General features: G+C 34.0%; 1 protein-coding gene across 1 annotated transcript in view; it reads left to right on the forward strand.

The window, feature by feature from the left end:
• LOC143055295 (uncharacterized) overlaps positions 1 to 27,521 on the forward strand; it is a 60,075-nt gene that overhangs the window by 27,365 nt on the left and 5,189 nt on the right. Inside the window, exons 4-10 of the mRNA XM_076228431.1 lie at positions 9,638 to 9,706; positions 12,764 to 12,857; positions 13,571 to 13,665; positions 14,202 to 14,270; positions 15,610 to 15,811; positions 16,659 to 16,916; positions 17,552 to 17,680. Of these exons, the coding sequence (XP_076084546.1) occupies positions 9,638 to 9,706; positions 12,764 to 12,857; positions 13,571 to 13,665; positions 14,202 to 14,270; positions 15,610 to 15,811; positions 16,659 to 16,916; positions 17,552 to 17,680 (916 nt within the window). The remainder of the gene's footprint in view (positions 1 to 9,637; positions 9,707 to 12,763; positions 12,858 to 13,570; positions 13,666 to 14,201; positions 14,271 to 15,609; positions 15,812 to 16,658; positions 16,917 to 17,551; positions 17,681 to 27,521) is intronic.

Raw genomic sequence — 27,521 nt, forward strand, 5'->3', positions numbered from 1 at the left:
TGGTTTCTGAAAAGGTAAAATTAGCTTTAACTCTTGAACGAAAAGTCCTAGACCCATGGGGTCTTTTACAATGACATTGTTGACCAATGACCTTCACAAAGGTCACAAGGTCAAAAGTCAAGGTCATGTCCAAATTATCGAATTTATTGTTTTTGTCATTTTTTAGCGGTTTTATGTGTGTTTGAGAGCTTTTCAATGCATTCTACGCCTATTGCAACATGTACTTTACATTTCGAAAAGGAAAGACCTCTCAATTGTTCAAGAACAATTGACATTTTAATTATTATTATTATTCTTTTTCCGCCAAACTTTGACAAATTTAGCCGCGTTAACCGTAAGACGTGTCGCTTTCATGTTGACACTTTGTATCGGTGTCATGAATACCTATCTGGAACTCACCCTGTTAGTCGAAATATTTTGTCGGTTCGGAGTTATCCCTCCGAAACCCAAAAACCTTGTTATCGTTCCAACACCGTAACCGTAATAGGTAGAAAAAAAACAAAGGGTGAAATTTGTTCAGGACCAGACCCCGGTTCTTCGTTACATTTGGATCGAAAAGATTCAACGACTCATTGGTAGGGTTATGCCCCTATGAAAATTAACCGGTGTCGGTTGACCACCAAAACTCAGAAACCGTAAGTCGTAGACACCTAGGATCTTCACCATTCATCATCAATTTATGTATCTTTGTAAAATACCTCAAGGTCAAATTTGTATGTTGACCTTGACCTTTGACCTGAAACGTTGTTATGGGATAATCTCAAAAACCATTATACTTACAGAAGTTTTAAATAGTGGAAAATGTTTGGGTCATTATGACGCAACTTTGTTACATTTCGACCAAAGAGATTTGACCTTTTTTTAAGGGGCATAAAGCCTGTTTTAGGTCTCTGAAAAGACAAAATCAGCTTTAACTATATAACCAAAGGTCCTAGACCCTTGGGGTCTTCAGTAATGATATTTGGGACTAATGACCTTGACAAAGGTTAAAAGGTCAAAGGTCAAGGTCATGTCCCATATAGCGAATTTAGTGTTTTTAACCTTAATTAAAGGATTTTCAGTGTGTTTTAAAGCTTTTCAATACATTCTACATCTATTAGAACATGTATTTTACATTACAAAAGGAAAGACCTCTCAATTGTTCAAGAACAATTGACAGTTTAATTATTAAGGTCTTTCCTTTTTCTATAAGGAAAGACCTTACTGTATTTCTTCTGATTATTATTCTTTTTGTTCCGCCAAACTTTGACGAAGTTAGCAGCCTTAACCGTAAGACGTGTCGCTTTCATGTTCACACTTTGTTTTGGTGTCATGAATATCTATCTGGAACTCACCCTGTTAGTCAAAATATTTTGTCGGTTCGGAGTAATCCCTCCGAAACCAAAAAACCTTGTTATCGTTCCAACACCGTAACCGTAATAGGTAGAAAAAAACCGAAGGGTGAAACTTGTTCAGGACCGAACCCTGGTTCTTCGTTACATTTGGATCGAAAAGATTTAACGACTCATTGGTAGGGTTATGCCCCTATGAAAATTAACCGGAGTCGGTTGGCCACCAAAACTCAGAAACCTTAAGTCGTAGACACATAGGATCTTCACCAATCATCATCAATTTATGTATCTTTGAAAAATACTTCAAGGTCAAATTTGTATGTTGACCTTGACCTTTGACCTAACACCTTGTTATGGGATAATCTCAGAAACCATTATATTTACAGAAGTTTTAAATGGTGGAAAATGTTTGGGTCATTATGGCGCAACTTTGTTACATTTTGACCAAAGAGATTTGACCTTTCTATAAGGGGCATAACCCCTGTTTTAGGTTTTTGAAAAGACAAAATCAGCTTTTACTATATAACCAAAGGTCCTAGACCCTTGGGGTCTTCAGTAATGGCATTGGGGACCAATGACCTTGACAAAGGTCAAAAGGTCAAAGGTCAAGGTCATGTCCCAGATAGCGAATTTAGTGTTTTTAACCTTATTTAAAGGATTTTTAGTGTGTTTTCGAGCTTTTTAAGGTTGACCTTGACCTTTTCAAAACATTCTACGTCTGTTGGAACATGTATTTTACATTCAAAAAGGAAAGACCTCTCAATTGTTCAAGAACAATTGACAGTTTAATTATTAAGGTCTTTCCTTTTACTAAAGGGAAAGACCTTACTGTATTTCTTCCGTTTATTATTATTCTTTTTGTTCCGCCAAACTTTGACAAAATTTCCCTCCGTAACCGTAAGACGTGTCGCTTTCATATTCACACTTTGTATCAGTGTCATGAATACCTATCCGGAACTCACCCTGTGAGTCGAAATATTTTGTCGGTTCGGAGTAATCCCTCCGAAACCCAAAAACCTTGTTATCGTTCCAACACGGTAACCGTAATAGGTAGAAAAAAAACAAAGGGTGAAATTTGTTCAGGACCAGACCCCGGTTCTTCGTTACATTTGGATCGAAAAGATTCAACGACTCATTGGTAGGGTTATGCCCCTATGAAAATTAACCGGTGTCGGTGGAACACCAAAACTCAGAAACCGTAAGTCGTAGACACCTAGGATCTTCACCAATCATCATCAATTCATGTATCTTTGAAAAATACCTCAAGGTCAAATTTGTATGTTGACCTTGACCTTTGACCTAACACCTTGTTATGGGATAATCTCAGAAACCATTATACTTACAGAAATTTTAAATAGTGGAAAATGTTTGGGTCATTACGGCGCAACTTTGTTACATTTTGACCGCAGAGATTTGACCTTTTTTTAAGGGGCATAAAGCCTCTTTTACGTTTCTGAAAAGACAAAATCAGCTTTTACTACATAACCGAAGGTCCTAGACCCATGGGGTCTTCAGCAATGACATTGGGGACTAATGACCTTGACAAAGGTCAAAAGGTCAAAGGTGAAGGTCATGTCCAAGATAGCGAATTTAGTGTTTTTAACCTTATTTAAAGGATTTTCAGTGTGTTTTAAAGCTTTTCAATACATTCTACGTCTATTTGAACATGTATTTTACATTGCGAAAGGAAAGACCTCTCAATTGTTCAAGAACAATTGACAGTTTAATTAAGGTCTTTCCTTTTACTAAAGGGAAAGACCTTACTGTATTTCTTCTGATTATTATTATTATTATTATTATTCTTCTTGTTCCGCCAAACTTTGACAAAATTTCCCTCCGTAACCGTAAGACGTGTCGCTTTCATGTTCACACTTTGTATCGGTGTCATGAATACCTATCCGGAACTCACCCTGTGAGTCGAAATATTTTGTCGGTTCGGAGTAATCCCTCCGAAACCCAAAAACCTTGTTATCGTTCCAACACTGTAACCGTAATAGGTAGAAAAAAAATGAAGGGTGAAATTTGTTCAGGACCAGACCCCGGTTCTTCGTTACATTTGGATCGAAAAGATTCAACGACTCATTGGTAGGGTTATGCCCCTATGAAAATTAACCGGTGTCGGTTGGCCACCAAAACTCAAAAACCGTAAGTCGTAGACACATAGGATCTTCACCAATCATCATCATTTCATGTATCTTTAAAAAATACCTCAAGGTCAAATTTGTATGTTGACCTTGACCTTTGACCTAACACCTTGTTATGGGATAATCTCAGAAACCATTATACTTACAGAAGTTTTAAATGGTGGAAAATGTTTGGGTCATTATGGCGCAACTTTGTTACATTTTGACCAAAGAGATTTGACCTTTCTATAAGGGGCATAACCCCTGTTTTAGGTTTTTGAAAAGACAAAATCAGCTTTTACTGTATAACCAAAGGTCCTAGACCCTTGGGGTCTTCAGTAATGGCATTGGGGACCAATGACCTTGACAAAGGTCAAAAGGTCAAAGGTCAAGGTCATGTCCCAGATAGCGAATTTAGTGTTTTTAACCTTATTTAAAGGATTTTTAGTGTGTTTTCAAGCTTTTTAAGGTTGACCTTGACCTTTTCAATACATTCTACGTCTGTTGGAACATGTATTTTACATTAAAAAAGGAAAGACCTCTCAATTGTTCAAGAACAATTGACAGTTTAATTATTAAGGTCTTTCCTTTTACTAAAGGGAAAGACCTTACTGTATTTCTTCTGATTATTATTATTATTATTATTATTCTTTTTGTTCCGCCAAACTTTGACGAAGTTAGCCTCCGTAACCGTAAGACTTGTCGCTTTCATGTTCACACTTTGTATCGGTGTCATGAATACCTATCCGGAACTCACCCTGTGAGTCGAAATATTTTGTCGGTTCGGAGTAATCCCTCCGAAACCAAAAAACCTTGTTATCATTCAAACTCCATAACCATAATAGGTAGAAAAAAAACAAAGGGTGGAATTTGTTCAGGAACAGACCCCGGTTCTTCGTTACATTTGGATCGAAAAGATTCAACGACTCATTGATAGGGTTATGCCCCTATGAAAATTAACCGGTGTCGGTTGGCCACCAAAACTCAGAAACCGTAAGTCGTAGACACATAGGATCTTCACCAATCATCATCATTTCATGTATCTTTAAAAAATACCTCAAGGTCAAATTTGTATGTTGACCTTGACCTTTGACCTAACACCTTGTTATGGGATAATCTCAGAAACCATTATACTTACAGAAGTTTTAAATGGTGGAAAATGTTTGGGTCATTATGGCGCAACTTTGTTACATTTTGACCAAAGAGATTTGACCTTTCTATAAGGGGCATAACCCCTGTTTTAGGTTTTTGAAAAGACAAAATCAGCTTTTACTATATAACCAAAGGTCCTAGACCCTTAAGGTCTTCAGTAATGGCATTGGGGACCAATGACCTTGACAAAGGTCAAAAGGTCAAAGGTCAAGGTCATGTCCCAGATAGCGAATTTAGTGTTTTTAGCCTTATTTAAAGGATTTTTAGTGTGTTTTCGAGCTTTTTAAGGTTGACCTTGACCTTTTCAATACATTCTACGTCTGTTGGAACATGTATTTTACATTAAAAAAGGAAAGACCTCTCAATTGTTCAAGAACAATTGACAGTTTAATTATTATTCTTTTTGTTCCGCCAAACTTTGACGAAGTTAGCCTCCGTAACCGTAAGACGTGTCGCTTTCATGTTCACACTTTGTATCGGTGTCATGAATACCTATCTGGAACTCACCCTGTGAGTCGAAATATTTTGTCGGTTCGGAGTAATCCCTCCGAAACCCAAAAACCTTGTTATCGTTCCAACACCGTAACCGTAATAGGTAGAAAAAAAACAAAGGGTGAAATTTGTTCAGGACCAGACCCTGGTTCTTCGTTACATTTGGATCGAAAAGATTCAACGACTCATTGGTAGGGTTATGCCCCTATGAAAATTAACCGGTGTCGGTTGGCCACCAAAACTCAGAAACCGTAAGTTGTAGACACCTAGGATCTGCACCAATCATCATCAATTTATGTATCTTTGAAAAATACCTCAAGGTCAAATTTGTATGTTGACCTTGACCTTTGACCTAACACCTTGTTATGGGATAATCTCAGAAACCATTATACTTACAGAAGTTTTAAATAGTGGAAAATGTTTGGGTCATTACGGCACAACTTTGTTATATTTTGACCGAAGAGATTTGACCTTTTTTTAAGGGGCATAACACCTGTTTTAGGTTTCTGGAAAGACAAAATCATCTTTTACTATATAACCAAAGGTCCTAGACCCATGGGGTCTTCGGCAATGACATTGGGGACTAATGACCTTGACAAAGGTCAAAAGGTCAAAGGTCAAGGTCATGTCCCATATAGCGAATTTGGTGTTTTTAACCTTATTTAAAGGTTTTTTCAGTGTGTTTTAAAGCTTTTCAATACATTCTACGTCTATTTGAACATGTATTTTACATTACAAAAGGAAAGACCTCTCAATTGTTCAAGAACAATTGACAGTTTAATTATTATTATTCTTTTTCCGCCAAACTTTGACAAATTTAGCCGCGTTAACCGTAAGACGTGTTGCTTTCATATTCACACTTTGTATCGGTGTCATGAATACCTATCCGGAACTCACCCTGTGAGTCGAAATATTTTGTCGGTTCGGAGTAATCCCTCCAAAACCCACAAACCTTGTTATCGTTCCAACACCGTTACCGTAATAGGTAGAAAAAAAATGAAGGGTGAAATTTGTTCAGGACCAGAGCCCGGTTCTTCGTTACATTTGGATCGAAAAGATTCAACGACTCATTGGTATGGTTATGCCCCTATGAAAATTAACCGGTGTCGGTTGGCCACCAAAACTCAGAAACCGTAAGTCGTAGACACATAGGATCTGCACCAATCATCATCATTTCATGTATCTTTAAAAAATACCTCAAAGTCAAATTTGTATGTTGACCTTGACCTTTGACCTAACACCTTGTTATGGGATAATCTCAGAAACCATTATACTTACAGAAGTTTTAAATGGTGGAAAATGTTTGGGTCATTATGGCGCAACTTTGTTACATTTTGACCAAAGAGATTTGACCTTTCTATAAGGGGCATAACCCCTGTTTTAGGTTTTTGAAAAGACAAAATCAGCTTTTACTATATAACCAAAGGTCCTAGACCCTTGGGGTCTTCAGTAATGGCATTGGGGACCAATGACCTTGACAAAGGTCAAAAGGTCAAAGGTGAAGGTCATGTCCCAGATAGCGAATTTAGTGTTTTTAACCTTATTTAAAGGATTTTTAGTGTGTTTTCGAGCTTTTTAAGGTTGACCTTGACCTTTTCAATACATTCTACGTCTGTTGGAACATGTATTTTACATTAAAAAAGGAAAGACCTCTCAATTGTTCAAGAACAATTGACAGTTTAATTGAAAATGTAACTTTTCATTTTAATCTCATTTTAATTTTTTTTTTTTTTTGTCATTGTGTAACATAGATGTTGCTAGAACTATATAAATATATCTTTAAGCAATACAATATTTGGAATGATTGCCGATGAGGAAAGTACCCACCATTGACCAACTAACGTAGATTTAAGCACATGTATAAGACTGTTTTCTAGCTGTGAAATGATTAATTACAGAGGAAATACTGTACCATGTCTCTATTTTGAGATAAAAGCAACGTTGATAATCCATTGTGTTTTCTTCATTTTGTCAATATATCAAGTTAAATCATAGAAAACTGCTCACGCTCACAAACAAATTGGGCATGACTTATTAAGGTCTTTCCTTTTACAAAAGGGAAAGACCTTACTGTATTTCTTCTGTTTATTATTATTAAGGTCTTTCCTTTTACAAAAGGGAAAGACCTTACTGTATTTCTTCTGTTTATTATTATTATTATTATTCTTTTTCCGCCAAACTTTGACAAATTTAGCCGCGTTAACCGTAAGACGTGTCGCTTTCATGTTCACACTTTGTATCGGTGTCATGAATACCTATCTGGAACTCACCCTGTTAGTCGAAATATTTTGTCGGTTCGGAGTAATCCCTCCGAAACCAAAAAACCTTGTTATCGTTCCAACACCGTAACCGTAATAGGTAGAAAAATAATGAAGGGTGAAATTTGTTCAGGACCAGACCCCGGTTCTTCGTTACATTTGGATCGAAAAGATTCAACGACTCATTGGTAGGGTTATGCCCCTATGAAAATTAACCGGTGTCGGCTGGCCACCAAAACTCAGAAACCGTAAGTCGTAGACACCTAGGATCTTCACCAATCATCATCAATTCATGTATCTTTAAAAAATACCTCAAGGTCAAATTTGTATGTTGACCTTGACCTTTGACCTAACACCTTGTTATGGGATAATCTCAGAAACCATTATACTTACAGAAGTTTTAAATAGTGGAAAATGTTTGGGTCATTACGGCGCAACTTTGTTACATTTTGACCAAAGAGATTTGACCTTTCTTTAAGGGGCATAACCCCTGTTTTAGGTTTCTGAAAAGACAAAATCAGCTTTTACTATTTAACCAAAGGTCCAAGACCCTTGGGGTCTTCAGTAATGGCATTGGGAACTAATGACCTTGACAAAGGTCAAAAGGTCAAAGGTCAAGGTCATGTCCCAGATATCGAAATTAGTGTTTTTAACCTTGTATAAAGGATTTTTAGTGTGTTTTCGAGCTTTTTAAGGTTGAACCGACCTTTTCGATACATTCTACGTCTGTTGGAACATGCATTTTACATTACAAAAGGAAAGACCTCTCAATTGTTCAAGAACAATTGACAGTTTAATTATTATTATTATTCTTCCGCCAAACTTTGACGAAGTTAGCAGCCTAAACCGTAAGACATGTCGCTTTCATGTTCACACTTTGTATCGGTGTCATGAATACCTATCTGAAACTCACCCTATTAGTCGAAATATTTTGTCGGTTCGGAGTAATCCCTCCGAAACCAAAATACCTTGTTATCGTTCCAACACCGTAACCATAATAGGTAGAAAAAAAACAAAGGGTGAAATTTGTTCAGGACCAGACCCCGGTTCTTCGTTACATTTGGATCGAAAAGATTCAACGACTCATTGGTAGGGTTATGCCCCTATGAAAATTAACCGGTGTCGGTGGACCACCAAAACTCAGAAACCGTAAGTCTTAGAGACCTAGGATCTTCACCAATCATCATAAATTCATGTATCTAAGAAAAATATCTCAAGGTCAAATTTGTATGTTGACCTTGACCTTTGAACTTACACCTTGTTATGGAATAATCTCAGCAACCATTAGACTTACAGAAGTTTTAAATAGTGGAAAATGTTTGGGTCATTACCACGCAACTTTGTTACATTTTGACCTAAGAGATTTGACCTTTCTATAAGGGGCATAACCCCTGTTTTAGGTTTCTGAAAAGACAAAATCAGTTTTTACTACATAACCAAAGGTCCTAACCCCTTGGGGTCTTCAGTAATGGCATTGGGGACCAATGACCTTGACAAAGGTCAAAAGGTCAAAGGTCAAGGTCATGTCCCAGATAGCGAATTTAGTGTTTTTAACCTTATATAAAGGATTTTTAGTGTGTTTTCGAGCTTTTTAAGGTTGACCTTGACCTTTTCAATACATTCTACGTCTGTTGGATCATGTATTTTACATTACAAAAGGAAAGACCTCTCAATTGTTCAAGAACAATTGACAGTTTAATGTTGTTTATATTTTTTTGCCGATCATATCTTTCCAACAAATCAGGCGCTGGTAGTTTGAATAAAATGTTTCATTTGTTGTATACTATACTACTTAGTTTGTTAGTCATATCATTATCACTAAATGTATGAAAGCAGATGTTGAGTTCAGTGGATCAAGACTGCAATCAAATAACACAAAACAAGCAAATGTTAGATATTAGAAGATGTGGTATCAGTGCCGATGAGACAACTCTCTCTCCAAGTCACAGTTTGAAAAAGTAAACCATTATAGGTCAAAGATGACATGTATTCCATCTAAAATTTGCAGTTTTCATTTTGTTTAGTCAATCTATAATAACTAAGCTGCCCTCAAATGTCTGTAGAGATTATGTTGCTCAGTCTTCTGTTTTCTATGTTATGTTTTGTGTTCTTATATTATGTATTTTTGTGCTTTCTCTGTCTACCATTGCGTTGCCCGTTACTTTGTGACTCTTGAGTATGAATGTCCCTTTGGTACTTTTCTCCTCTCCTGGTACATTTTGGGTTATTATTGGACAGTCTGATTACTGCACATATCATAAAATGGTCTCCCTTTTTGTAGGTCTGTGGAATCGACAAGATTATCAAACCACACGAAACTACTTTCAACATTGGTTGTGTAAAAGCTTCTGTAAGTTAGTACTGGTCATGCATATATCTAAAAAATGATATTATGGAGGGGGAAAAATACAAATTAAACAAACTGTACAGCCTTCAGCAATGATAAAAACCCATATATCACATACAAAATTTCAACAGATTTATTATTGATTTGAAATTTGTCAAAAGATTATCCAAAAGCAAAACATTACAAATGACTGATTGTAAATAATTTATTTAAAGTTGGTAAATTGCAGTTTCCTAACATGTTATGCTTCGTTCAATTTTGTCAAAGTGTTTTGAGTAAAAGTTTATGCATATAAGTTCAATTTTGTTTTTTATCTTTTTCATTTTTTTCTTTTCAACTATCTATTGTGGTCTTATTCATATGTTGAAATGGCATTAGCTCAATATTCAATTACTGCAAGTTTTTGGTTTTATTGACTTTTGAATACTGATATTCACTGAGGTCAACGGCCGAAGTGAATGTCAATTTTTCAAAGGTCTATATTTAAACCACATTTTAATTGTATTATTACATGTTCCTAGAGAAGACATTGCACGTAATGACAATTATTTACCTTAACCAATAGTTCATCAAACAATTACTGTAACGTTAAAACTGAAGGCACGTCACGTTTAGCGCGATGAATATCCTCATCTACATGTACATCGACAGTTTTACCATAACGTTAAGATTTGGGGAATGTACGTCTTTCACGGTGAATAGGCTATTTTAATAAAAACTCAAATCATATAGAAATAAAACTGAGAATGGAGAATGTGTCAAAGAGACAACAACCCGACCAAATAAAAAAACTACAGCAGAGGTTCACCAACATGTCTTCAATGTAGCGAGAAATTCCCGCACCCGGAGGCGTCCTTCAGCTGGCCCCTAAACAAATATATACTAGTCCAGTGATAATGAACGCCATACTAATTTCCAAATTGTACAAAAGAAACTAAAATTTAAAAAATACAAGACTAACAAAGGCCAGAGGCTCCTGACTTGGGACAGGCGCAAAAATGCGGCGGGGTTAAACATGAAATGCCTATTTAAATAATACCAAATGGCATTAATGTATTTATGTATTAAGAACTCTTTCACTTTAAAATAAATGATATTATAACGAAAGAAATAATATAGTTTGTGCTTTAATATGTCGACTCGTAATTTATCTAGGATTGTAAATCAAATTAGGCATTGCATTATTTTTTGATTTTTTTTTATAATTCAGTTACATTATAGATTTATATTTGTACTAGAAATGTAGTCATAAAATGATAAACACCTATTCTTTAAAAAACGATCGAATAAATATCTAAATCATGGTCATGCATTGAATACAGATAGTTTATCAGATACAGATATCTTTGGATACAGATACAGATATCTTTGGAATTTCAACCAAAGATGAAGAACTGGATCTTCCATCACTGTATTGGATACCTACACTACATTAGTGTCCTTACAAACAACGGTATATTGCTGGGTCTTCCAAGTGCTCCACGAAACCTCTTTCTAAATTATTAACATCTATTTTATCAGCAATCAAAGACGGGCTTCAAAGTTATTGTGAAACTGCCTATTCTAGAGGTGGCGTGAATCAGATGTGGATACTTAAAAATTCAAAAGATCTTTTAGAGTACATACAATCTAACTCTCTTTCATCTTGTAACAGTATTAAAACATTTGACTTTTCTACTCTGTACACAAGTATTCCACATTCCAAACTAAAAGACAAATTGAAAGAGTTGGTATTACTTTGCTTCATAAAAAAGAATGGCCAACGTAGATACAAGTATCTTGTCTTAGGGAGGGATAAATCCTACTTTGTAAAGAATCACTCTGATTCAAACAAAAAATTCTCTGAAACTGATATTATCAAGATGCTTGATTTCTTGATTGACAACATATTTGTTACGTTCGGAGGACGTGTTTTTCAACAGACTGTCGGCATTCCAATGGGAACAAACTGTGCCCCTCTACTCGCCGACTTGTTTCTTTATTATTATGAGGCTGACTTCATGCAGGAACTTCTTAGGAAGAAAGACAAGAAGTTAGCAATATCCTTTAACTCTACTTTCCGCTATATAGATGATGTTCTTTCACTAAACAATTCAAAATTTGGTGACTATGTGGAACGCATCTATCCAATCGAACTAGAGATAAAGGATACTACAGATACAATTAAGTCGGCTTCATATCTTGACTTACATCTAGAAATTGACAATGAGGGTCGGTTGAAAACAAAACTTTACGACAAAAGAGATGATTTAAGCTTTCCAATTGTGAACTTTCCATTTCTAAGTAGCAACATTCCAGCAGCACCTGCATACGGGGTATATATCTCCCAATTGATACGATATTCCCGTGCTTGCATTTCCTATCATGATTTTCTTGATAGAGGTTTGCTGCTCACAAGGAAGCTATTAAACCAAGAGTTCCAAATAGTGAAGTTGAAATCATCCCTTCGTAAATTTTACGGACGCCATCACGAGTTGGTTGACCGTTATGGAATAACCGTTTCACAAATGATATCGGATATGTTCCTTACGTCGTAACTACAATCCCCTTCCCTTTCATGAATATGACCTACCGAATTAGACTATTTACCGGATTTGTAATCACATAAGCAACACGACGGGTGCCACATGTGGAGCAGGATCTGCTTACCCTTCCGGAGCACCTGAGATCACCCCTAGTTTTTGGTGGGGTTCGTGTTGTTTATTCTTTAGTTTTCTATGTTGTGTCGTGTGTACTATTGTTTTTCTGTTTGTCTTTTTCATTTTTAGCCATGGAGTTGTCAGTTTGTTTTAGATTTATGAGTTTGACTGTCCCTTTGGTATCTTTCGTCCCTCTTTTAGTACATATACTACATTTTGAACCGATAGTTAATGAAATTGTATGATCCTATTCTATAATATTTATTGTTGATACTGTTTAAAATTTTGACTATAGCTTCATTTTGTGAACACAAAAGCAATTATTCATCACTATTTGATAATGGAAGCTACTTTTGGAGAGACTATCTTTAGGGTGCATTTTTGAATGTTTTAGAAATAATTCTTTTCTTTTTCTCAACAGACATGCTCTACGACAAGAACCTTATCAGATGTTGAGGCATGTCGTACTTGTTGTAATACAGATCTCTGTAATGTTAATGGATGCGGGGAACATGGTATATACAAATCAATGCTTAATTGAATCTGATGTACAGTAGTTGTCGTTTGTTTGTAATTTATACGTGTTTCTCGTTTCTCGTTTTTTATATAGATTAGACCGTTGGTTTCCCCGTTTGAATTGTTTTACACTAGTAATTTTGGGGCCCTTTATAGCTTGTTGTTCGGTGTCAGCCAAGGCTCCGTGTTGAAGGCCGTACATTGACCTATAATGGTTTACTTTTATAAATTGTTATTTGGATGTAGAGTTGTCTCACTGGCACTCACATCACATCTTCCTATATCTATTAAAATTACAATCAATATTTTGAAACTACATTGCAAATTTTAAAGTCATACGAATCACATTATTGTTATCATTTAAAATTAATACAGTCATATTTACTCAATCAAGTGTTATTTAAACGTGTGCCTTATAATTGTCAAATGTTGTTAAATTTTTTATGTTTTCAATGCGTATCCATTTATATGAAATAACTTGCCATAATAGTTGCCACATGGTTTAGTCATGTTAGTGTGTTATGAATTTTCTTTCAGAATCAAATATCAATTTTAACACCTTTCGTAACCTTTTTTCACGATTTTTCTGTCATGGGTTAGGTCGCGTCATTTGAAAGTAAGTTTTTTTTATCAGATATGACAAACACTGCTGAATGCAAATATACTCCAATTTAAACATCTTTCCTCAATCAATAATCTACTTCTACTACAGGATTTGGATCACAACATGGGAAAGTCTGTTTTAATTGTCAGGGTATCACTGATATCAACGAATGTAAATACGTGGCGTTCTGTGAAGAAAACGAGGTTGAGTACAGTTTAACGAAATACTAATAATTCTCAAGTTTGTTTTCACTTTAGATTTTTTTTTAGCTATGTGCATACAAACAGTAACAACACTCTCTATAGATAAACATATGCTATATCTCAATAAACGTACTCATACAGATACGGAACAGTAAGAAGACATAAACTAATCATAGATACCAGAATTTCATATTTGCGAGTTTTGTTTACAGAAGTCTCATCAGTGACGCTCCAATCCAACAAAGTTAAAAAGACCTAATAGCAGTACAAAGATGAAGAGCATTGAGGACCAAAAATTCCTAAATGTTTGCAAAATACAGCATGTTCAGCTAAATTTCATTTTTTTTTACGGAAGATGGAAATAAAACCTAAAACCACTTACTTGTGGTTTGTAGATTATAAATTGGTTTTATTTTTTTATATGAACACTCAGGAAAAAAGCTGTGACGTATTAAAACAATACATATTAAAAGAAAAATCTGACAAACATGCAAACTGAGTGGAATTACTTATTGATTTTATAAAATGATTATTAGGTTTGCTTCATCGATAGACAAAGGATAGCGGCCGAGTCGTATTATACATTGGGATGTAGAAATCGACATGTATGTAATGAGTATTTATATAATTATTTTACATGTTATGTAATTCATTCATGTGTTTGCTCTATGCACATCTTCACTTTTTTTGAAACTAGTTACACATGCTTCACTGATAAACAGGGACAATTAAAATCTATTTGCCTTCTACAATGAAATTATTAAAAAACAAATATTTAACTGGTTACACAGAAATCATTTAAGTTTACAACATTTAGTGAAATATAGCATACATTTTCGGACGAAAAAATACTAAGAATCCATACAATCTTTTGCTAAATATTTGTGTTGTAGGGCCATTTTATGACGATTACAGTTCCTAGTATTATTTTATTGTATAGACTATATATATATAACTATATTTATCGATCGACGGTTACATTAAAAGTTGAGGGAAAACCTTGCATACATATGAAAGACAAGAAAAAAATCAATGATACAAAAAATATGTCTAAAGGTATGAAAATGTCGGAAAGTTGAACTGCCAATAAGTTCAATTTAAAAAAAAGTACAATCATTTCGTAATTCCAGTATAAATACCGAATTGTAACCTATATATGCAAATTTCTATGTCATTTGGTTTTGTTGATTGATTGTCTGATGGCAATCATACTACATTCCTTTGTTCAATATAGACAGATCTCGTTGACTAGTTGTGGCTCGATTACCTGCTATACGGATAAAAGAAAGATATTCATTATTTGTTAAATAAAATAAATAACAAAAAAAAAATCGATAAACTTAAATTATACTAGTGCAAAATCTACAGCTGATTTCATATTAATATCTTTTTATTTTATGTGATTGTAATTTTGATATATATATATTCATACGTTACTAATAAAGTTTGTATCATTTTATAGAGATGCACAAAGTAAGCAGAATTCATGTTTGTCCCACTCTAAACAACATGAATACAAATGTTATATAAAAGACGGTAGGAATATGTGTATAATGTTTCAAAAATGCTGTGAGATCAATATGAACAGTTACTAGATCCCCCTGTCACATATAATAATGAGTCTCAGATAATTTGATATCCAGCTGGTCGAATAATATATCCAATAGAGTATTGGTTTCTTCTAAAAAAAAACGTATACCCTTTAAAGTTATAAGCAACACATGGCAGGTAACACATATGTGACTAAAGTGAGTGGTATGTCTTCCTTCTAACGAATGCATTGTAGACTTACACGTTAGATTCTCAACTCAGCTTGTCGGTATTGTAATAAGAAGAATGCATATATATCTCTCTAACTATGAAATCAGTAACTACATTTCAGATACATTTTGTATTTTTGCATCTAAGCATTGAAAAGTCATCTACATTTATATATGTATTTAGGTATGCCAACCTGATACTGGAATTGGATCCATATTTGGTAGAAGTGCAGAAAATAAGATAATGTCAAGATCTTTGCAGTGTACCAGATGCTGTGACAATAATCTATGTAACGACCACTGTGGCAATATAACTGATAATAGTCAAACTACTCAAAAGAATTTAAAACAAACGCATGTAACCTCCACAACGACCACAACGACAGGTAAACATTTTAGTTGTAGATTGTATGCATAATTTTAGACCTACTAAGTTGCTTAATTATAGTTATAAACATACTTTGTAGTAGAAATTTTAACTACCTCCAGTATTTATCGATATTTATATTATCGAAACAAATCTAAAACAGCGAGTATTAACAAGAGTTTAATATTTGTTAGACTCTGGTAAGAGCGCCTTGCGTATGGCGCACACAATATAAACCTTCCATATTTAATTAGTTTTGTAAATTTAGATATTACCATTTTGTAAAGTGCAAAAAATAAACTACAAATTTAATGCAGATGTATGTTTTCAAATAGAATTAAAGGTAAAGCTGTGCTTTGATTATGGGGTATATAATTTTGACGAGCTACCTTTTCTGTGGTAATAGTTTTCAAAACTACAAGACAAGCCATTCCAGTTCTCATTCAAATAAGTGCAATCTAAGGAAGTAAAAACAGCTTACAATTAGATCAGTTCAAAGAGAAATAAACTGTTTTTCTGATGGTTTTGTCGTCTATAAACTATAAAAAACTTCATTCATTTCCTAAATCGCGCGCAGTGCTTGATTTTATACTGTTTGTCGCAATTACTTACCCTAGTCTCACAATAACTAACAATAAACTGTCAAACAATATTAAATAGCTTTATATCATTATACATGTATTAATATATTTATATACTCTGAAATTAAAATTTGGTAATAGGAAATTAGTGTATTAAGTGTCATAGATATGACACCGTCATATTTTTGCATGTTGAAAACAGGTTATAACATAGTGTGTTGAATTAATTTGGGATAACACAATGTATGTATTCTTTGTACTGTTTCATTATAATGTTAATTCTAGGACGCCCTACAGAAACTACAACCGAACTTTGCAATGATCATTCAAACTGTGACTACTTAGTTCAACATCTTGGCATATGTAATGACTCCTATGGACTTCAGATGTGTCCTGTTGCGTGTGGAAAATGTATCATTCCAACAACATACAGTTGTATTGACACTGATACAGAATGTTCGTATTTACGTGACACATATAACATTTGTGCTGTGCCAGACACTGCTAGGAAGACTGGTTGCTTGAAAACATGCAATTACTGTGGTAATTATTTCTTCTCATTTATGTTGTTATTGTTTTTAGTTTCTGTTTAGACACAAAGTAATCAAATATAGTGTATTGTTAACATAAAAATACATTCGCATATTGTTGATTGATTAAAAATTAATATGGACTTCTTTTCCTATAATTTAACATGATAAATCATTTCTATATGTTCTAATGTATTAAAGACGCTGATCTATATTTTACTCGGAATATGTTAACTGAAAGCGGTTAACTCACAGTTAATTAGCATAGTTTTATAATGCAGTAAGCCTTATTTGTTTATCCTCTTCATGGAATTTCAATAATTTTAAACATTATTCAGGTAACAAAGAGTAACTGAATACTATCATATTTTTATTAACAAATTCATATAGTGTCTGAAAAAACTTACAAATATTTGATATGTGATTCAAATACTAATTCAAAGCTTTAAAGATGTTCATGTTAATTTATTCAAGATGTCAGTTTAGAATTGTTTGTATCAAACGTTTTACACGTATAGCGTAGCCGCTACATAAATGCGAACAAATCTAGCACAGCCAAGCACAAATGTGACAATTCCAGTCAATATTCAATGAGTTCTAAAACTGCTTTCTTCTTAATTTATAACTATGATTATGCTATTGGTATAGACTATGACCTGTGTAAAGACAATCATCCCTGTAACAATGGTGGAATATGCAACAAAACAGATGATTGGTTTACCTGCCATTGTAATATAGGCTTCGGAGGTGAATTGTGCAACGAGAAGATACAAACAGGTATACTTTTAATATGACCTGATTGCAGACACATATTGATTATTCTTCTCCACATGGGAGCATTATGTTATTAGTTCGTCCGGTCGTTCATCCGTCCGTCTGTCCCGTTTCAGGTTAAAGCTTTTAGTTAAAGAAGTTCTTGATGAAGTTGAAGTCCAATCAACTTTAAACTTGGTACACATATTCCTTATATGATATTTTGAATTGTAATGCCAAATAAGAGTTTTGATCCTCAATTTCACGCTCCACTGAAGATAGAAAATGATAATGCAAGTGGGGTGTCCAGCTTAAGGTTAAATTGTTGGTCAATCAAGTTTTTGATTAAGTTAAAGTCGAACCATCTGGATACACATGTTCCCCATTATATGTCCTTTTTAATCTCACTGCTAAATTACAGTTTAGTTTCACGATCCACTAAACATTAAAAATGAAGATTGAAATGGGGCATCCGTGTACTTTCAATTGCGGATCCAGAAATTTCCATAATGGGGACCCACTGACTGCCTAAAACGGGCCCGCTCCAGTCATGCTTCAGTGATTTCCTATATAATCAGCATTTTTTTTTCGACAAAAATGGGGCCCGGGCCCCCTGCCCCCCCCCCTTATTCCGTCTCTGACTATACAACACATTCTTGTTAGATAAGCTTTTCGTTTTCACCGAACAAATCCTCTCTGGTTGTCAAACTTTTGAAACACTATATTCATGTGCGACAGTATAAGTTACATGCTTTAAGTTTATTACAAATACGCAAGTGAAATAAAGAAACACAAGTACAGTTCGAATTTATAGAATTAATTCTGAATTAAAGAATCAATCTAAGGAACTCCAAATATCTGGCTTCAAATACTCTGGTGATTTCAATCAAGAATGTACAGAAACTGTTTCTTAAAATGCTGTACCTTATTGTATAAGAAAGTACAGAATTCAATATTCAATCTCACCTATACTTACTATATGTGCTTTATCTTTGTACAAAGAGTGTGTCTTATTTCGATTAATGCTTTGTCCCGTTGAAAAAGAGACAGGTGAAAACTAATAATCATCTTATTAGATATGCCCGTAAAGTTGTTAAACTTGAAACAAAAAAGTGGACCAAGAAGCATTCGGATGTTTACAAAAACTGCGTTCCTACGAATCAGCATTTTAATACTTTCTGACGGATGTTGACAAACTTCCTTTTATACCACTCGGGGATTAAAATTATTGTTTCACTTAGTACTTCCTGGTAGTAATGCTTTTATTTACTCACTGTTCTCACATTTAGCAGACGTTGGAATACATTACTTAATTCTGAAAATGCAGAAGGGAAGGATATCAAAAGACAATTATGGGAAAAAATAACGAATAGACAAACAACTATCAACAAAATACTAAACGTTTATGTTAACTAAAGATTGAGGGACACAGAAATCATCAAAACTCGGGGTGATATCAAGGCATCCGTCATCATACTTTTAGCATGTGAAAATGAGTGACTAGTCCCATTTCATAAATTAACTATCGCAAAAAGGAGAACGGGGTGGTGTCTACAACGGATGTAGCATATGCATAGTCAGTAAGCCACAAAGGTCAACGTTTGTTTAACTTAGAAAAGGATAAATCATTAAAAAAAAGATGTGGTATAATTGCCAATGAGACAACTCTCCACAAGAGACCAACAATAACTTAACAAGTATAGATCACTGTTTTCTTTCAAACATTTTTCATGTTGTTGTCAATATAATGGATTAATTTTGACTGTAATTAAAGTGAGAGCTTTAAACCACCCTTTTCTACGTAACAAAATGTCTTTACCAAGTAAAAGAATACGAAAATTCAAAGGAGTAGGTTCAGTAAGACTCCTTTTTGGCCCCAAAATATAGACGTTTTACAAAATTGTTTAAATGTAAATTTTTAGTTATTTTTTGGAAGGTATAATGCCTCTGCTACATAAATATGGGCTGTTTCATGCATTACAATGCACACATATCGGGTACTTGCATCATTAAGTCATGTTAAATTACTGAACTGTTCACAATTTCAGCGTTTTAGTTAAATTTTAGACGGTTTCTGTCTTAAATGAAAGTGGCTGCATTCGTGTTCATTCTTGATATTGAAATGTAAGTTGTGTTTAATGATAATACATAACATATATAAATGTCGAGGATGACGACGGATGCGGCCAATTTCATTTTTGACAAAAACATATGAAAAGTGACAGTTTTTGGCATATTTGATAGATTTTTCACATTTAAGCTTGAATCGGAGTGTTTTTAATGAGTGAATCAGTTAAAATCTTTCAAAAAAATAATTGAATCAATTTATATAGACATTTAAGTGTTTAAAAAGTGTCCAAAATCTTTCGTCAGATGAACTTGAAATTTGAGGCCAAAACCGGCCCTTATCGGACCTACTCCTTTAGAAAAAATGAAAGCAATATTTGGAAAATTTAAGATGTGAATAGGTACATTCAACATAGTCACCGCACTTCAAAGATGAGTTGAAAGAAATTCTAGACAGTTGCATTCTTTCTGAAAAGTTCTTCCATTAAGCCAGTTAATATATACAAAAAAAAACGTAATTTAAAAAGAAAACAGTTGATTTCCATATAATTTGCAATTATCTAAATCTCTGTTTTCATTGCAACTACATGTTAATCAAATAAAAAAAAAGTTTCGTGCACCGTTTTGCAAACTCAATAATCTTACGTTGTTGAATCGTTCCAAATATCATTTGGGTAAAGCGAATGGCGACTCATTGCTTTAATTTTGATTCAGATTTCAAAAGATATATATAAAAAAAAGATTTTTCAAGATTCTTCTTTTAAAACTGTCGTCGGAGTTTTATGCAAACTGTCTAATTGACATATTTTGTAATGAAATAGGATAGATTTGAAGTAACATCTGGGTTTTTGAAAATACAAGTAGCAAGATTGTGAATATATGCATTAAGCAGGAACTTCTGACCCTTCCAGAGCACTTTAGATCGCCCCAGGGTTTTGGTGGTGTTCGGGTTGCACAAATTGAGTTTTCTATCTTGTTTTTCTGTTTGTCGTTTTCTTTTTTTGCCATGGTTTTGTCAGGTTATTATTGATTTATGAGTTTTAATGTACTCTCTCGCGGTCATATGAAAGATTCATGAAACCATGTCATATTTCATAAAAAAAAAATTCCTATGCATGGATGTGACTTTGTCAATAAATCAATATCTCATAAACTAGGAGTAACATTAAGAAGTAACGCAAGATGGAATAATCATCCTATGTTCATGTCGAAAATATATTTAAATAGCAGCCGAATGTACTACGAAAACTCAACTATCAACTTAGTCTTAAGGGTGAAGGTTGGTATCTATGAAAACGTTTAAACCCGATACCCCCTAAAATGCAACATAATATTCGCTGTGAAATGGAGTAAATGTTATATTATCTTGGATATTGAGGACATGCGTCATTTTTTCTTTCATTCATTCATTCATTCATTCATTCGATCAATCATGTATCCCCTCAACAAATAAAGTTTTGAAAAATCTGAACATATCAGCTGAAAATGTATAATCAATAAAGAAAAAGTAGAATTAAAAAAAAAATGCATTTAAACAATCGAATCAATCTCAACATTATTCAAATGGTCATAGAAAAATTAAGTTTGGTCTTTACATAAATTTAGATGTTTCTTCATGACACCTTTCTTATATAATGACTTTTTGAGAGTGAAATGTAACAATATATCTCATCAAACTTGTAAATGTGGTTTGAATATTGAGGACATGTGCCATTTTTTCTCTGATTGTCCTTTTTATATACTAGTAATTGAAAGTGCTTTTCTGTTTAATATTCCCCGCTGGCGTCCCAGAGACTGAAATTTGTACTGAAACTATTGTTTTTTAGAATAGAAACTCTTTCTATTGTTAAAAATGTTCAAATATTCAATTTAATAATGAGATCAAAACGATTCCTCGTACTAAAACATTAACATACTAGGTCAAACGCAGATCATCGTCATTATCATCATCATCATCCCAGTCTCTGTCGTTTTTTCTTCATTTCCTGTTCTCTCCTATTCTTGTTTTACAATATGTGTGTTGTTTATTTTTCCGGACCAAATGGGTATGATCATTTACTGTAAATACTTGTACACTCTTCATAAGGTACAACCCTTCTAGTAAACACGTCATTAAAAGTTCTTTAAAAAAAATAAAACAATATTATCTAAAAATAATAAGCATGTTTCACACAGTTGACTTTGCTCGTTATTTGAAAGTACAATTAAAAGATGTCAAAATCAAATGCATTTCAAATATTGTAAAAGGAAGGTTTGTTGCTTTTCGTATACTGGTGGTTGACATGGCGTCTGAATATTTACCATGTTAATGGTGTAAAGTGGATGACATCACCGACAAGGACCATAATAGTTTATGTAAGTTGTCCTGTGAAAATGGTGTACTGCAGTCATGTAAATATATTAGAGATCTAGAACTTCTTAAAAACACCGTAGTCACATCGAAATGGCCAACAACCTCGATATCACTGCATGCAGCTTCAAAGAAGGCTCGCCTTTTACTCGCAAGCAAAAGGTGTAACTGAAAAAATATCTTGCACAAGCAAGACGTGCAAAAGCAGAAAAGCTATTGTACCTAGTGAAAGTAAATGTCACCTAAAGCATACATGCAAGAATACAATTATTGTTAAACACGAATAGCAACTGACTGTGGCATCAATATCTTATGTTTATTCATCCTTCGAATTATAAAATTGATACATTTCTATATAACAATCATTGTTTTCTTAAGATAAAGTCAATTTATTATTGAACCGTTTCTAATGCATATTTTGAAGGAAAAAAATACCTATATGGTCCAAATACTCATATGGTCCGGCCCGTTGATAACCAAAAGAGTCCATACTCATATGGTCCAACCATACGCGTTGTCCACATATTCATCTGGTCCAACCAGACGCGTATGGTCCACAAACTCATATGGTCCAGAACATTTATATAATAAAACGCATGTTCATATTCAATCTGTATTTTTGCAAAATTATGATATTGTTCTATTTTATATCATTATGATATATTTCTATTATGAATTACAATATACGTTGAACCACAAACGTCAAAATCATTCAATCGCGTAGTGGAATTAACTATTTGTGGATTCTTATAAATTCTATTATAACTAATGAAATAACTGTTGTATTGCATACTCTAAATTTTTGTAACATCATTTCATAGATAATGAATTATTTGTGTATCCTACACTCAGTAAAAATAGTTTTTTATAATGAATTCATCTACCTGTATATGTGAGTCTTGCCGAGTAAGTGAACCTCTTCACTCTTTAAATGTCAATGTTCTTTCTAAGATAAACTCTTGTCAAATACGTTGTATGCCACATCTAATTCTGTTGTTAGAGAAATAATTCCCATTCACCGATTTGAACCGCTTGGGCATTGATTCTGTCAACTTATATCAATATGGACCGGTTTTTGAACAGCCGTTTTGTTTAACCTATAGCAATGCAATCTGCCTATCAAAACTAACTATTTCTCAAAAGAACGTTGAGATAGGTTACAAAATCTCAAATATGAATATACTACAATTTTAGAAAACAAAATATATTTCAAATTCCCTCATAAGTTTTTTATGTTATATTTTGTGTACTGTTGTTTGTCTGTTGGTCTTTTACCATTTGAGTCATGCTTGGTCAAGGTTTATTTACATATCAGTTTGAATGTCGCTTTGGAATCTCGTCTACTTACGATCTTGTTCTGTGAGATAAAACAGTTTTTTTTATATACTAAACATATAAGTTAACATATCAGAAACGCGTTTCGTATATAAAAATTACATTGGTAGCATTATGCTTAAGCATGGTAAGAAATACAAGCCCTTAAACATGGTATCAGTTTGGAAATATATACCCCGTATGCTTGCGCTTAACAAAAACATTTAATGAATAGTAAGTTAACCGAAATCCTTACCTGGAAAGATACAGAAATTATGACAACATATCTACTCTTCATGAAAACATCGACCGTATACGTCTACAAAACACTGAAAGTACGTCTGTAGCGCGTTTTGTCGAACAAGTTAAAACACATCATTACGAAAGTATGAAAATATTGGATAGGTAAAACCAATAACAATGTTAAAAAGCTTTCGAGTACCATATATTCTCAAAAAAAGTGTCAAAATCTGGTTTAAGTGCATATATTGACTTTGGAGCTACTTATAGATTATCGTTGATCATCTCAACGAGATTGATTTTCTCGCTTGAGCCGGGACGGCGAAAGCGAGAAAGGCAATCGAGTTGAGATGATCAATGATAATCTGTTTATCGCTATTTTACCTATGACGACGTTGTCAATTTCATCTCAATTTCGTTAGCAACGCCACTTGCCTGCTTAGTTTCTAGCGATAATTTTCCATCTCAAGCGAGTAGCATGATATGAAAATTATCACAAAAAAAGATCAAAGGAAAAATGCAAAAAATAGCGATAAACGTTCTTATTCTGTCTGTCTTCTGTAGAAATTCAAAATTATTTCAACGTAGAATCAATGCAACACATGTAGATGTACTTGTTTTAAGATTAAATGAAAAAAGACGGATTGTGTGTGTTTGAAGAAATACACATTTCGTTGATCCAGCTGTTCACAATTGTCATATATTTTTACAAGACCAAACGATTCACGGCTCATTAATGAAAAAATCATACTTATATCGTAATCGTGCCTTTTTATAAGTGTTGTCAACGGCTATTGTTAATTCAAAAATATAAAGTTAATTAGAACTTGTCTCTCCACTCGGGGCAAGATCTTAAGGAAACATAATTAGTATACATGTTTTTTAACAGGAACTTTAAATCAGTAATACGGTTAAATTTTACGATTTACTTCATTATTTTATTTTTGTTCTTATATTGGGTAGACCTACATCTGAATGTGCTATCTCCGTCGTGCAAGGCTTTGTCATACTTTAAACGAAATGCTAACTCAAAAATCGTGCAATGTAAACCAATGTAAATGTAATAAATGTATACTTGATAGTAAGAGTAACAGGCTTAATCATTTCAAATTGAAACACTCCACATATTGTTCGGAGACATCATCGGTTTCAGACATATTAAATTCTGCGAGATCATGAAGGTTTTTTTTTAATTTTTCAATCTAAAGTTAGTACAAACGCCATAGTTGATATGGTGTATTTCATTATTTAAAGCCAAACTTCGCCAGGAATCTTAACAGACAAGCCTTATAATACCAAAGGACAAACTTCAATTAATTTTATTATAAAAACGTAAATGTATGACTTGGATGGAAGGTTTTCACATTGACATTGATACCACATCTTCTTATATCTAAGTGTAGGGTACTATAGATAAGGCCTTCAAAAATCAACTTAACATTGTTAATAACACTTCTCTACGAAATGTGTTATCGAAAGGTCCCAAATATCGTGAGCCTAAATCCATCAATTGGAAATACAACTTTAAAATTTTGATGGATTCAGTCGAGGATTATGCCAGGCAATGGGCTAAGCGCGAGAAGGAAGACGTAGACACTCTTTCCGAATGGATTAAGGCAGTGAGGTCGTTGATACAAATCAGAATTAAGAAACTGAATGGGTCCATCAATGCCCATGCTACGTCAATCTTTAAAGACCCAAATGTTGCAAAACACCTATCCGACCTCCATGACAAATATGTTGTTGTCCCTGCAGATAAAGCCCCAAATAACATCGTTTTTGTGTGTAAAAGTCACTACATCAACTGCTTGATAAACGAATTAGGTATTGACAATTCACTTGGTAACTCAACATATACCCTCACGACACTTACCAAAGAGGAAATCCTGGATAATCATAGGTCTGTTCTATGTTCCTTTTGAATTTCAACCAAAGATGAAGAACTGGATCTTCCATCACTGTATTGGATACCTAAACTACATAAGTGTCCTTACAAACAACGGTATATTGCTGGGTCTTCCAAGTGCTCCACGAAACCTCTTTCTAAATTATTAACATCTATTTTATCAGCAATCAAAGACGGGCTTCAAAGTTATTGTGAAACTGCCTATTCCAGAGGTGGCGTGAATCAGATGTGGATACTTAAAAATTCAAAAGATCTTTTAGAGTACATACAATCTAACTCTCTTTCATCTTGTAACAGTATTAAAACATTTGACTTTTCTACCCTGTACACAAGTATTCCACATTCCAAACTAAAAGACAAATTGAAAGAGTTGATATTACTTTGCTTCATAAAAAAGAATGGCCAACGTAGATACAAGTATCTTGTCTTAGGGAGGGATAAATCCTACTTTGTAAAGAATCACTCTGATTCAAACAAAAAATTCTCTGAAACTGATATTACCAAGATGCTTGATTTCTTGATTGACAACATATTTGTTACGTTCGGAGGACGTGTTTTTCAACAGACTGTCGGCATTCCAATGGGAACAAACTGTGCCCCTCTACTCGCCGACTTGTTTCTTTATTATTATGAGGCTGACTTCATGCAGGAACTTCTTAGGAAGAAAGATAAGAAGTTAGCAATATCCTTTAACTCTACTTTCCGCTATATAGATGATGTTCTTTCACTAAACAATTCAAAATTTGGTGACTATGTGGAACGCATCTATCCAATCGAACTAGAGATAAATGATACTACAGATACAGTTAAGTCGGCTTCATATCTTGACTTACATCTAGAAATTGACAATGAGGGTCGGTTGAAAACAAAACTTTACGACAAAAGAGATGATTTCAGCTTTCCAATTGTGAACTTTCCATTTCTAAGTAGCAACATTCCAGCAGCACCTGCATACGGGGTATATATCTCCCAATTGATACGATATTCCCGTGCTTGCATTTCCTATCATGATTTTCTTGATAGAGGTTTGCTGCTCACAAGGAAGCTATTAAACCAAGAGTTCCAAATGGTGAAGTTGAAATCATCCCTTCGTAAATTTTACGGACGCCATCACGAGTTGGTTGACCGTTATGGAATAACCGTTTCACAAATGATATCGGATATGTTCCTTACGTCGTAACTACAATCCCCTTCCCTTTCATGAATATGACCTACCGAATTAGACTATTTACCGGATTTGTAATCACTTAAGCAACACGACGGGTGCCACATGTGGAGCAGGATCTGCTTACCCTTCCGGAGCACCTGAGATCACCCCTAGTTTTTGGTGGGGTTCGTGTTGTTTATTCTTTAGTTTTCTATGTTGTGTCGTGTGTACTATTGTTTTTCTGTTTGTCTTTTTTATTTTTAGCCATGGCGTTGTCAGTTTGTGTTAGATTTATGAGTTTGACTGTCCCTTTGGTATCTTTCGTCCCTCTTTTAAACTATCGGTTAACCGGTCAATAGGTCGAACGATTATCCGAGTAACCGGCTAGGCAAAAGTGAACGATTTGACATTACTTTTTATGGAGACTTTATTATATATGAAATAAACGCGATATGTGTTACTGTCAAAATTGACGTTTATCAAATGCATTGAAAATTGCGATATAAATTTAGCAACATTTTTTGTCGTCTTTCATTTTTAAGTTCTATCTTTTTAAAATATTCGAGATCAAATTAAGCTTAAACAATGAGAAAACAGCTTGTCTAACATGAACACGCAATTTTCAAAATCTGACGGACTCATTACACCACACATCTGATAATATGGTATATTCCCTTCACGTTTAAAGATCCTTTTCTGGTTTTGTCATGTTTTCTAGACTTTCTGCTTTCTGAGTTTACCTTGGTATTCTGTATTTTTGTTTATACACTTTATTTTCATTTAAGACGATGCTATTAATTTAGATTTTACCGTGTGATGATTTTGTATCTAAGGTTAAATT

The sequence above is a fragment of the Mytilus galloprovincialis genome, chromosome 12 (genome assembly GCF_965363235.1).
Source record: "Mytilus galloprovincialis chromosome 12, xbMytGall1.hap1.1, whole genome shotgun sequence".
NCBI classification, from domain to species: Eukaryota; Metazoa; Mollusca; class Bivalvia; order Mytilida; family Mytilidae; genus Mytilus; species Mytilus galloprovincialis.